A 14,123-nucleotide genomic window follows, 5' to 3' on the forward strand; every position below is an offset into this window, starting at 1 on the left:
TGAACGCGCTAATCTCAGGAACTACTGGTCCGACTTTAAAAATTATTTCAGTTTTAGATAGTCTATTTATTGAAAAAGGCTATAGGCTATATTTTACCACGCTAAGACTAATAAGAGCGAAGAAATAGATGAAAATGTGGAAAAAACGAGGGGAAATTATTTGAAAGGGCTTATTTGAACGCGCTAATCTCAGGAACTACTGGTCCGATTTGAAAAATTCATTCAATGTTAGATAGCCTATTTATTGAGGAAGGCTATAGGCTATATTTTATTACGCTAAGACTAATAGGAGCGAAGAAATAGAGGACAATGTGGAAAAAACGGGGGAAATTATATAAACTTTTTTATTATCTTAAGAACTACTGGAGCAATTTTTATGTTATTTGGCAAACATGAAGAATAGACCACGTGAAGGGACATAGGCTTTTTTTGCGGAAAAATGTACGGTGTGAAATTCCTAAACTACGCAAGCGAAGCCGCGCGGAAAATCTATACTTTTATAATAAAATCGTAGGAAAGTCAATTCTGTACATTGAATATTTTTGTACAATAAATAATATTTGGGATGTGATCTACTATGCTAACGCGGACGAAGTCGCGGGCAACAACTAGTCTATAATGAATCTGTTTTGCTATTGTAGGTGGCATACGACCACGGCTATCCTTTAAACATTTCCATATCCCCATAGATAATACATATATATATATACCATATCCCTATAAACTGTTTTCTTGTTTCGTACTTTTTAGAGCGTGTTTTAGTAGTCGGGTTTTAGTTTTTTAAACTTTATTTTTATTTCAATTATTTTGGGGCTAAGATTCACTCGATAAATTACAGAATATCAAGGCCCTTCTAATGGTACTGCAGTGGTCTTATTCTGATAAGTAGTAAAGAAGCTATGAACGAAAAGATGTGAATTATATGCAATCAGCTCATGAATACAGGTAAAGTCACAAGCAAATGCTAGTAATATATGATACCAAACACGACATATTTATCTTAACTTTATTTTTAATCTGTATGTTTTGTCCGCTAGAGGGCGCCACATTAGATTTTGTGAAACCCCATACCTATAGCCTATAACCAGCGGACAATTAATACGCTTCTAATGATAATATGTCATTTGTCGAATTCTGATAAGTAGTTTAGAAGTTACGAGGGACATGAACATACATACATACATATAGGTACATACATACATAGCCTGTCAAAATCATAACCCTCCTTTTGCTTTGTCGTAGTTGGGTAAAAATGACAATATTGGCGTTGCGTTCCTTGACGCATTCAGTTACTGAATGCGCCAATATGAAAGTTGATGACGAAAATTGAAGATGAAAGTGCACAGTGTGGACATAGCTAATTAATGACATATTTTCGCAGGTTTTGTCTTCACGCTCAATGTAAAATTACTTAATTTTACTTCATGGTCAACACGACTTACTTCCAACGCATTTGCCGCTCTACACTTCAGCGTAGCGGGTTTATTTTTTACCACATAAGTGTTCTCTGGTTCCAATAGGAACATGGGTAGGTTGTCTTTGGTCGTGTGCAGCGGTATCTTATCATCTGGCACACTCTGGTTTTCCTCGGAAGTTGCATCTGGTGAATCCTTGTAGTTAGTTTCTTTGTCGTAGTCGTAATCGTAGGACTCTTCGTCATCTTCTTCGGCATCTTCGTGAGTAAAAGCCGGCGGTAGAAAGTAGTCTTCTGGGTCTGTTTTTGGTACGGTCAGGAATTCTGATGGTTCTTTAACCTCCTGTGTGTCACCGCGACGATGACGGGTACCTAAAATTTTTGTAATAATTACAATCCTGTTAGTTATTTTACCTAAGAACTCTTATGATGTGGTCATTATCTTATATTGGTATACTTACTGCTGCACTCAGAGACGATTATTAACTGTAATTAAATGAAAATTTAGGGCCTGTTACATTCACCACTTCCTGATAAGTGCCGAATAGGCTATCCACCACTTAACTTGACAGATGAAGTATGGAGAATCTGTCAAAAAAGTTGTGAAAAGCCTATTTGGCACTTTATCAGAAAGTGGTGAAACAGGCCCTAATGGCTGGTTTACACGTATTAAGTTGATAAGTAGTTAACTAAATTTTAACTTAATTTTAAGTTGTTAATTGCATGTAAACACAAAATTTAGTAACAAGTAGCAAGTTAAAATTTAGTAAGTACTTACTAGATGACAAATAGAATTTAGTTACTACATATCTACTTAATACGTGTAAACCAGCCATAAGTAATATAGGTAAGCCCCATACATCTGTCAAACTCTTCATTAAATTGAAGTTTAATAATCATTACATGTCTCTGAGTGTGTCAGTAAGACAACTAGGCCCTAAAAAATTCTACAGCAAAGGTAAAAATTTTCTACATTGCTGTCGATGTTGTATAATGGACTCTAGTAGATACTCTTTTGGAAAAATAATGTTGAATGAATTGAATGACAATAAACTAAATAATTTTATCACAGTAAGTTTTAGTTAACGCAAAAACTACACTGTGACATTGACGATCGAGAAAGAGAGCTCTTTAAAGGGCCCACTACAATTAACATCCATATGGTGATAGTAAAAGTTTTCCATCGAAAAAAACCTACTTTTTCCCGCGCCCCGACCACTGATCGCCAAATGCACATGTATCACCAACAAAAACATCCAAAACTTCACTTCCATTTATATTATTTTGTTCACTCAACGCACTAGAACCGACTGCATTTTGTTCCATATTTTATTTTTAACGATCACTTTTGATACGCATATCGGAAAACTTTAATAGCCGAGGAGCGTGGTGCCTTCGCGACGGATGGTTGAAAACTAAGTTAGGGGTTGCTGAGCCGGGATTGAGAAAGTTTAGTGCGCATGTGCGTAAAGTTGGGGTGATGATGTACCAAATGTAGAGACGTCACATGATTGTTCAGAGCAAGCTGTATGGGTAAACAGAACGTACTATTACAATGCTAATAGCTCTAATGTCTTTATACGGTACATTTTGCAGATTCTGACTTTGCTCAGAAATATTATAAATTTAATGACGATTAAACTTCAATTTAATGAAGACTTTGACGTAATGAGTAGGTACATTATACGTACCTACCTCATATTATACCTAGTGAGGTCATTTGCTTTTCTTTAATTTTTTTGCTTCACCATTTGACAACCTAATTCATAATGTCTGTATGTTTACTATTCCTCTTCAAATTTTCACTGCTACACTATTAAAGCTCACGAAATCCCTATGGTACGTCGATGGTGTGATATGATCACTATGATCTTTATTTCAACGCTTTAAGGTTTAATCTCATAAGGCAAAACAACTTAAAGGACTATTATTATAGTCGTTAGCGGGATTGATGTTCACCTACTTTCGTTTCAATTTCGCTTCTAAGCGACGTATGAAGTAGTACATGACAATATTCTGGTATTCGCTTTCAATCAAGATTTTTTGAAAATAAGCGCAAAAGACATTGGGCAGATTGGGACCACCCTCCAATAGCAAGAAGGTACATATCACTGGACAGGTCCCCTCAATATGAACAACAATCACTATGGCCACCTTATAAAATAGCTTGGGTAATCAAGTAGCTTGGCTAGCCTTGGATAAACGTAATTTATTATGCCATGCCATGCATAAACAAAGATACCTACGATCATAATTAAAATTGTATCTTCCCGCGAGTTCTACGCGCTAAATACTAACACTCGGGAACCGCACATTTTCTCATAATTAAAAGTAGCTTTTGTTCATCCCCGCAGTCTGTATATTTGTGTGAATAACAAGATGAACGAAACAAGCAAATAGATAAATATTTCTTCCAATTTCTTCTCTATAGGTAATACTAGCAAACTTAGATAAACTCTATAGGATTTTCTTTACAGAAAAGAGTTAAATAGGTAAGAAATAAAATGCAATTAAGAGAAGACATGATATAATTCACGGCTTGGAATACAATACAATACAATACAATACAATAACACTTTATTGCACACCAAAAAAATACAAAATAAAATCATTTTACATATGACAGCATATACTGATGATGCACAAAAGGCGAACTTATTGCTAACAAGCAATCTCTTCCAGTCAACCTTTTGCTTATCGATTATCTAAAAGAGATTGCAAATATCGTGTAGGTGTACAAAACTAATAAACGGAGAAAAGTTTACTTAATTAACAATTAACTTGAAAAACAATAATAATAATAAAAGTAGCAACAAATTTATGTCTTATTTAAGAAATGGTGTCTTAACTTATTTTTAAAAATATTAATCGTATCAGCGCGACGAATTTCCAGTGGCAGTGAGTTCCAAAGTACTGCAGCACGAACAGTAAAGGATTTGGAAAATAGGGAAGAGGAATGGGAGGGGATTTCAAGGGTCAGATTGTTAGAAGAGCGTAACGATAGTTGGTGGGTGTCACGTAGGAAATTAAAGCGTTTTTTTAAGTATAAAGGTGTGGAAGGGTCAAACAGGATATTATAAAGGAGTGAAAGAGTGTGAGTGTCACGTCGGGATCGAATAGGAAGCCAGCAAAGCTTTCTGCGGAATTCCGAAACATGGTCATATTTCCGTAATCCAAAAATAAATCTAATGCAAACGTTTTGAAGTCTTTCCAGTTTATCTAGTAGCTCTTCTGTTAAATCGATAAAACAAACATCAGCATAGTCCAATATAGGTAACAGTATTGTGTGCGCCAGAGCAATCTTCGTAGAGATTGGCAGAAAGTTACCAAGTATACGGAGAGATGCATTAGCCCGAAAAACTTTACAACTAAGAGCATCAATGTGAGGCTTCCATGATAAGTTAACGTCAAATGTGACTCCTAAATTTTTAACGCTATCCACAAAAGGAATCGGGGAGCCATCGAAGCTCAGTATGGGAAGTTCCTGCCAAATTATTCGGGAGCGAAGCTTTGGACTGCCAATAATAATAGCTTGGCTCTTGCTGGGGTTAACACTTATACCAAATGATTTGCACCAGCTGGCTAAGTAGAGGAGGTCTTTATTGACGCGATCAACAGCCTCCTTCAGATCCTCGATGAGAGAGTGCGTGTATACCTGGAGGTCGTCAGCATAAAGATGATAGGATGATGTTAAGCGGCAACTGATCGAATCAATAAATATGGCGAATAATAAAGGAGAGAGTACACCTCCCTGTGGTACACCAGCGAATAGGTCAATCCAAGAAGAAAAGCTGTCATCGCTGCGAATACGCTGTCTGCGGCCCCTTAGATAGCTGTCGAACCATTTTATAACACACGGAGAAACGTTTAGTATTTTCAAAGCGGCAAGTAATATGTCAACATCAACTGTTCCAAAAGCATTTGTGAAATCAAGAAGGGTTAGGATGGTTAAGAGACGTTTATCCATATTATTGCGTATGTCCTCTGATATATTTAGCAAGGCCGTGGTTGTGCTATGACCTGAACGAAAACCGGATTGATAGGGATTAAGGAGATTGTTAGTACATAGGAAACGGTTAAGTTGATTGTAAATTAAACGCTCGAAAACTTTGGACAGGAAGGGAAGGATGGATATAGGACGGAAGTCCGTAAAAACGGAAGGGTTAGACTTTTTTGGGATAAGAATAACATCTGCATCCTTCCACATAGAAGGGAAGGTGCAAGTACGGATGGAGGTATTAAAGATACAGGTTATCGGAAAAATTAAAGAGTCGAGGATTGGAATAATCATTTTTCGTCCAATGCTATCACAACCTGCGGCATCAGAATCAATAGATTTAATCGCACGCTTTGTATCGTCTATAGTAACGTCATTGAAGGTGAACATAGGGACATCGTGGACAGGTGTATTGGATAAAGACTGAAGTGTATTGCCCTTTGTTGCGCTGTCAAAGGAAGGAGGAGATGAAAAATGACGGATGGCTGCGTCAAGGTCCAGGTTGGTCAGTGGAGAGCTGGTGCTATTTTTACCTATACCAAGTGACCTCAGAAAACGCCAAACGCGTGAGGGATCTTTTTCTTCTATAACAGCCTTATGATAATATCGCCGCCGAGCATCCCTGCATGCTTTGTTGCAACGATTACGAATGAGACGATATGTTTCCTTATTTGCATCAGACGGTTCCTTCCTGAATTTAAGTCTTGCGTTATTTCGTTTTTGCTGCAAAGATTTGATCTCCTCCGTTAGCCAAGGCGCTGGGCGATGCCGAATTTTAATGGGTTGAACTGGAGCATGAGTGTCATACAACCGCATTATTGTGCTATTTAATAAGCTCACTTGCTGATCTACAGATTGAGCTGCTAGAAGTAAGGACCAGTCTACATACTGTGCATCCTCCTGTAGCATTGCAAGATTAATCTTAGAAAAGTTACGTTGCATGACCATTTTTGATTTACGCTTGGGAGGGCATATGCAAAGAGACGCATAGATCAGATCATGGTAAGAGAAATCAATAGCATTGCATTGACCATGCTTTTCAATTGCACAAGAGGAAGAAACCAGTATAAGGTCAAGAAGTGAGGGTTCGCAATTGGGAAAGAAATGCGTAGCGGACGATGGTAAAATTTGCAGATTTGCTGCAGTGGCAATGGATCTAAGTCTTGACGCCCGCCAGTCATTTTTTATGAGGCATGTATTAAAATCGCCCATTATTAAGACTTTGTCGTATACAGGGATTAACTTGTCAGTAATGTTCTCTAACTCTGCAAAATAATTAATCTGAAGCGAGGGACTGTAAAACACTCCTAGAAGGGATTTGGTATTTGCAAGGGTGACTTCGATAAACAAGTACTCGGGTCCATTTTCGGGCTGTGGAGAAGTTAGAGCAACATTATAAGGTATGTTGGACTGCAGATAAATGGCAACACCACCGCCCGTTCTGCTAGAACGGTCATGTCGGATTAAGGTATACCCCGGCAGTGAAAACAATACGGATGGATGACACGACTTAAACCATGTTTCGGACACTAAAATAGCGTGTATATTTTGATTATAAAAGGAAGAGGCAAATTCATTATAGTGTCCTGGGATGCTTTGGGCATTAATATGAGTCACGTTAAACTTTTTGGAAAGATTTGCGAAAGTGGACGAAAGAGTTTCAGTAAGAGAGGGAATACTTTGGAAACTGTCGTTACTGGATAAACTCTGGAACTCTTCAGAACTGGATTCAAAGCTATCGCTCAGATTAATATTATTTGCTACTGCCATTGAGTAAATAATAATAAGTATAAAAAATAAAATAAAATACACAAAGAAAGCTACTAAGACTAAAACTATATTGTATTCTAAATTAATATAAAAATCTACTAAGTACATATTACCATCACCGACAAAAAGAAAAAGAATGATTTGGATGAAAACAAATAAAATCAAATAACAATAGTACAAACAAGAACATCACCAATACTAAAGCACCACAACTCAAAGGCAACTTAAAGCATAATAATTAAATAAAAATAAAAAATATTACAAAACAAAAAATAATAAAAATCAACCTTATTAGGTATAACACATTAATGTTGATCAATATAATATAAAGTACATAATATTAACTGATCAGGAATATTAATATTTAAATGAAGGCGTATGATCGTATCACAAACAACAGTATATATTAAGTCTATGCAAACAACCCTCAAGCCAATGCCATCGTGATTACCAACAAAAATAAAAAAAAACTTCAAATGTCATGACTGGTCATGACAGTGATCGACTTGTCAGTTGTTGTCAGTGTCAAAACTCAAATGTCGTATACCTATTTCAATGTGTTGGAGCTTTCAAAATCAAAATAAAAGTTTTTAAACATACCTTGGGTAAATGGAAACACAAAAATTGGACTTAAGATGCAAACAGCTAGAGAGTATGATACTAATAATGTGATATATAACTAAAAGGCGTTATTTCTTCTGCTTTCTTGCACGAGTTACATTTGTCTTGTCAAGTGGGAATTGTTTCGAAGTCGACGGTACAGCAATACCTGAGTTAGGGACTTGGTCGAGTTCAGTCAGTTGCTCCACTCGATGCCGGTTTCCCTCGTGGTCAAGTACATAAATGTAGCCGTCACGGGACCATGTCTTTGAAATTCCAAACCGCTTTCTGGCTTCAAGAAAGACTGCATGACGAGGCTTGGTTAGATACTCGGACTGCGTAACACCAGAACCCTTCAACTTGGTTTTGGAAAACCAAACCCGATCACGAACAGTCTTATTTGAGAATTTTATTAGTAAGGGCCTGGGTTTACTACTCATACGTCCCAACCGATGGCATTGACTAATGCAGGAACTATCAAAGTTTGGTACCTGAAGTTTGGTGCTGATGAGGTCAACAGCCTTACCACTTGCATCTTCTGTCTTCTCTTCTGGCACTCCGTGAAAAAGAAGAGTCTTACGGCGCCTATACAATTCTTGGCGTTCGGCTTCCCTACCAAGTAACAGTATTTGCTGCTGGATGGTAGTCAAGGCAGAGAGTATGAATGTCCTGAATGATTTAAAATCTTCTGGAAGGGCTGGAGAGATCTGTGCTGTTGCTGATGCTTTCTGTAGTTCAGCTTGGAAGGAATCCATAGTTTTGTGGAAGGCTTCGGATAGAGAGTTAAGTGTCTCCTTAACTGACTCCATAATTTTGTAGTGAATTACCGAAACTTATAAAGGAATTTAGTGCCGGCGATGTGTAAATTAAAGAGGTTTGTAAATTGACATTAAATTTGATTTATATTTAATAAAAGAATATTTAATTTAAACTTAGATGTAAAATTGCGTATTCACTGTTTTTGAATATTTGCATACTTAATATAAAAAATAAAAAGTTTACATAATTCAGTCATTATTGCAATTATATGTTTTTTTATAATATTGAGATCATTGGTTCTGTCATGCTAATTCTTTCGACGTTATTTTAAAACTAAAAAAAAACATAGAAACTCAAAAATTCAGTGTCTCCTGGGACCTAGCTAGATACTAATTTATCCCGAAAACCCACCACATGGGTACTAAATTTCATCAAAAATGTTTAAACTTACCTGACATAATATGCCATGTATAAAGTTATAGTATCCTATTATAATAATTATACACTTTACTTTCATGTAACATATGGTCTTGTTTATTTTATATTTTTTCCATCATAATATATTGTAGAATCTCAAATGTCATAATATTAATACGCGAACGAAACACTTTGTAACCCTTTTTACGAAAAATGGGGAAACGTAGGTGCATGAAATTTTGCACAGTTATAGTTTATATGGTCATCGAACTAATATTATTTTGAAATTATGCTTTTATCAAACATTACACCCACTACAACACACACACATGAGAAATGACAGATTTTTTGAGTGACAAGCCTATACATACGAATTATACTCTTTTATTTATGGTTGAAGTCTGTTGACAACAAGGTGACAAATTGAAAATGGATTATAGTTTTTTTTATTGAATCTAAGATACTATTAGGCAATGCTTACACGACCAGTCTGAGATCAGCTAAGTCCCAGAGACAAGAGTTGAAAAATAATAATGATAAAGTCAATATTTTTTACACAATATAGGTAGTAGTCCTAATGTCGTTGAAATTAAGGTCGAATTTCGACCATTGGGCGATCTCTAGTCAAATTAAACTTGCTTTTAAATATTAAACCCATAAAAACAATAAAATATGCAATAAGTATATTTTATACTATGACCTTTATAGTACTCAATCATAAAATTTTGTCTTATTAATTGCTTCATACTATAAGGGTGGGTTGCACCAGAGGCGTGGTTAAAGTTATGGTTATAGTTAAGGCTAACTTTAACTTTAACCTTAACTTTGACCACAGAATTTTACAGATGACACCTGGTCCGACAAGGCTTGAATTATACGTGGGCGGGGGCGCTGCTTTCAAAAATGGCGTTTTTGTATGATGACAGCGTTAGTTCCTTTTTCGCCACGTTCATTCAAAGCCTTGTCGAGCTCAAGGTTATGGTTAAACATGGCGTCCATTTTTGACTTTAACCAAAGATTTGACATTTTGCGTTGCAGTTAAAGTTAAGTATAGTTAAAGTTACAGTTAAAGTAAGTTGGTGCAACCCACCCTAAATATATAGGTTACAACTAAATATTAGGTACTCACACAAGAAACTGAGTTTTGGATTTTTTGTATGATTAATAAAATAATTTCTATCTATTAGACTATTATAATATGAAACTGCATATTTTTTTTACATACATAATCATTATATATAATATATTGAGTATTAAATTAGCAACAAATACTTAATCTAAAATCCTATTTTACAAAGTGTAGCAAAGTATATTACATAATATATTTGTCTCTATCACTGAAAATATGTAAGAAAGTGACTAAACCCATTAATCAGAAAAAAGAGACTAATCAGTAGGTTTAAAAGAGCACATCCATTTATCATAAAATAGATACATTAAATTTCAACAGTTCAAAATTCATAGTATGTTACAGTTTTGCCTGATTTCGGAGTTTATTTATAGGGGCATATTAATTATTCAACTAGCTTTTGCCCGCGGCTTCACTCCCATTGAGACATATTATTACTAATAACTCGATCGTCGAAAAACCAGACACAATTGCCACCGAGGCCGCTTGTGGCCACTTGGGAGTTGAAGCATTCATTAGGTATCAAATTCTCAGCCTGATTGTTTTGAAATTTACAAAGTTTCATACAAATTTTCATCCCCTATTTTATACCCTTGGGGGTGGAAATTATCAAAATCCTTTCTTAGTGGATGCCTACATCATAACATCTACCTGCATGCCAAATTTCAGCCCGATCCGTCCAGTGGTTTGGGCTGTATGTTGATAGATCACGTCAGTCAGTCATCAGTCAGTCAGTCACCTTTGAGTTATAAATATATTTAGATACACTTTTGATTGAATAATTTATTGAATTAATAAAGGTATGCTTATACGGGCAACTAAAATTGCTCCACTCCAGTCCATTCTCGTCAACTTTGACGTCACAACTACATCAAGCAATTTTCGGCGACAAGCAGCAATATTGCGCAATGCAGTTGGGCGATATGGCGCAACTTCATCAACTAGTTACTAGGCAATACTGTCATACACGAGCCCATGGGATATTCGTCAATTCGTATCGACGACATTGCGCGATATGAAATATCTGGAGCAATATCACCGAAATAATTGCCGCTATTTATTGAAATTGCTCCATATTGCTCCACTAATTGCTCCAGATTCCATTCGTGTCGCCGGGCAATTATTGCCGCAATTGTTGCCTGTGTAAGCGCTTCTTTAGCTCTAGTCAAAAAACTTCAGATACCAGACCAATGTAGCCATTTTATAATCATACAAATTGAGGACTACAAAACAGATCTTGAGTATTTGTTTACTAAACTAAACTACAACCTTAAATATAATGTCATAAATGCATTGAAGAAAATTATTTTACTTCTAACCTAGTGCCTAGCGGCGTTTCTTTTTGTCATGACGTCTGGTCCGGGAGCCTGAGGCTCTATGCCCCGGAGAGGACTGCTCCGAGCTGCAATCTTCGCTGTCTGTGTACGCCTGAAATATTTAAACAATAAAAGTATAATACATGTTTAAACTTTATAAAATTATTTAAAAGTCAATCTCTCATATTGGTTAGCAATTTGACTAGCATCAATGTAAATAGATTAAAAAAATAATTTTCAGAGATACTTAAATTATTTTTTTACAGAATTGATAAAGACAATGCAATTAAGAATTGGGTATCTACCACTCAGTAGGTAATTGTAAATTAGACCATATAAATCCTTAAGTACTGAATTGTAACTTAAATAAAATTAATCTGGCTTATAAAGAATTGAAGCAGTTTGAGGACACATACAGAACAGTGTATCATGCTCAAATAGAAGACTTTGGCAGGTCAATTTGGTAAGACTGTGGAAAGGCGAATAATGTTATGAAAAACATAGCATAGCCTTAGCATACCTTCCATGCTGCAAAGGCAGACGCACTATTGTATGCCCTCTTGCTTAATGTGTACCACAATATAATATAGGTACCACTACAACAAATCAATAGCTACCTTTTCATAAGGATGGGCTTCACTTGATTCATCACTTAAAGTGACACACACTGCGAGGCACAACATTTGGAATGCAGCGCCGATATACAGCCCGTAACGAATCAGTGTCCCCATCAGGTCTTCAGAAAACATTTCGTTTGGAATCATTTTGGGAACTGATGAAGGAATTACGAAATACGAATGCAAGCCGGACAACTCACGAGTTAATTTTTTGACAGAAGGGACTTTATTGTACGTCAATGAAGGGTAAATGTTAATTCAAACTTTAAATACAGTTATTTATTTACTAAAATATCGTTTGAAATCCTAAAAACGCGCACTTTCTGATAGACTTTTCTTTGATTTGTGAATTGTTATCAGTGTTGCCAACTATTCAAAACGTTTTTCCCCCTTAAGCAACTTCAAAACCCACTAAATTTCAACCAAAACTCCCCAAAAAATCAAAATATTTAAAATTACTTGGGGTGTGTTCTACTAAGCGCTCAAAACGCTGAAATACACCTTCAACAGGCCAAACGAACAAACAGGCCAGCAGTTTTTAAATATTTCAATATTTTTTTTCATTACTTACAACGACAGTAATTAATATAATATCTATCTATCAGTAGGCTGATAGATAGATATTATATTAGTAGAGTCGTACCAGCTGACACTGCTGACAGTAGGCTGTCAGCAGTGTCAGCTGGTACGACTCAAAAGACTATAAAGACATGTGCTTTTTGCGGCAGTTCCATTTTAAAGGTGGCTTTCGGATCTTTGCCGCAAGCGACCGCGACCGGTAAAAATTCAAATAAAATGCTACATAGAATATAGGTATCATTTTCTAGATACTGACATTTACGTAGCGACCCATACTGCCGCCGGCAGCGCGGGCGGCGTATAAGCTAGTGGCAGAGTAAAATGAAACCTATAGCCTATGTCATAAAATGGCTTTTCGTTTGAATTTTCGTCCGTCGCGGTCGCTCGCGGCAAAGATCCGAAAGCCACTTTAAGGTTGTTATTAAAAAAAAGTTCCATTCTTCAAAAATTTTACCCCCAAAAATATCCCCAAAATATTTTACCCCCTAAAGAACCCACCAAATGTATCTTTTCCCACTAAATTTAGTGGGAAATCCCCATAGTTGGCAACACTGATTGTTATTTGCACAGATTACTAGTTTAAATTTGTAGAGTTATTTGTATAATAAACTACTTCTTCTTCTTTATTTATGGCGGCCTCAGTGAGTTGCCAATGTCAGAGTGGCTGAGTTGACTTTGCTCTAATATTGTAGGTCTGGTGAAACAACAAGCGACAAGGTATACCTAAACCAGAGTAGACAGAACTATAGAGTATGCCGACTTAGAACTGATGTTGAAATTTTTAAATTTGACGTATTATGACGAAAATCGTCGCTAGGGTTGTTAAATTGTTACCTACGAATTTAAAACTATGACATATTCGCTGGACGTGTTTCTCTTTGGTCGTATTGTTGTTTGTGTTTTGGCACATGCGATTAAAATTGACAGAATCCAATTTTGAAATCTTTATTTTAAATAGGTATTTAAAAATAAATTTTATCAGCCAGCGCGAGGCACATTCCGTTCATAATCCTAGTGAAACCCGACGAATTTGACAGATATTAAATCCGTTTCTTTGCAGTCGAACTACTGGTAGTTATGTCTATTGGCATTTTAATAGGTCACATTTGACATCTGTCAGATTAATCTCTATAGTGAGGTGACTGGTGACTGGTGAGCTGCTTAAAAACATCGACCAAAACGAATAAATCGTATCTCTCCGCAGAGGTTTACCAACTAAACCCCCCCCCCCCCCCCCCATGCACTCATCAACGCTATACGCGAAGGAGCGGGATCGCTACGCACTCAACCGGGTCCTCCGCAGTGCTTGCCGCTTCCGGCACCACGTACACTGCAGCAACGAATGAACAACCTATTGCTTTGTTTAACAAATTCAACGATAAAGAATTAATAATGGTGACAACACCAACTACAGTCAACAGGAATTAATAATAGCGTAAAATCTCATTCAATTAAAATTGTTTTGTGTTTTGTTTAATCACATTATTAATAATATCTCCAAACTTCAAAGTACCTATGTTGATGC

The 14,123-nt window shown here is 36.3% G+C and overlaps 2 protein-coding genes across 2 annotated transcripts in view; both read right to left on the reverse strand.

Annotated features, from left to right (window-relative positions):
• The window catches only part of LOC121731137 (netrin receptor UNC5C-like), a 33,940-nt gene extending 31,131 nt beyond the window's left edge, over nucleotides 1–2,809 (reverse strand). The window contains exons 1-2 of the mRNA XM_042120490.1: nucleotides 2,613–2,809; nucleotides 1,443–1,786 (exon numbers count right to left, since the gene is read on the reverse strand). Coding sequence (XP_041976424.1) covers nucleotides 1,443–1,786; nucleotides 2,613–2,688 — 420 coding nt within the window. The 5' untranslated portion in view covers nucleotides 2,689–2,809. The remainder of the gene's footprint in view (nucleotides 1–1,442; nucleotides 1,787–2,612) is intronic.
• An 8,344-nt stretch (nucleotides 2,810–11,153) lies between these two features.
• Nucleotides 11,154–12,346, reverse strand: LOC121731225 (protein anon-73B1). Its single transcript, XM_042120579.1, has 2 exons — nucleotides 12,020–12,346; nucleotides 11,154–11,514 (listed from the first exon to the last, which is right to left on the reverse strand). Exons 1-2 carry the CDS (start codon nucleotides 12,164–12,166, stop codon nucleotides 11,413–11,415), a joined length of 249 nt encoding a protein of 82 aa, XP_041976513.1. The 5' UTR covers nucleotides 12,167–12,346; the 3' UTR covers nucleotides 11,154–11,412.
• Nucleotides 12,347–14,123: the final 1,777 nt, after the last annotated feature.

This window comes from Aricia agestis, chromosome 10 (assembly GCF_905147365.1).
Source record: "Aricia agestis chromosome 10, ilAriAges1.1, whole genome shotgun sequence".
In the NCBI taxonomy this organism is placed as follows: Eukaryota; Metazoa; Arthropoda; class Insecta; order Lepidoptera; family Lycaenidae; genus Aricia; species Aricia agestis.

Bases quoted from the DNA above. Each gene is read 5' to 3' on its own strand.
- LOC121731225 (XM_042120579.1), bottom strand. From the start codon at position 12,166: ATGATTCCAAACGAAATGTTTTCTGAAGACCTGATGGGGACACTGATT. The intron at 11,515-12,019 runs GTAGCTATTGAT...TAAATATTTCAG, and splicing joins AAGCCCATCCTTATGAAAAG to GCGTACACAGACAGCGAAGA.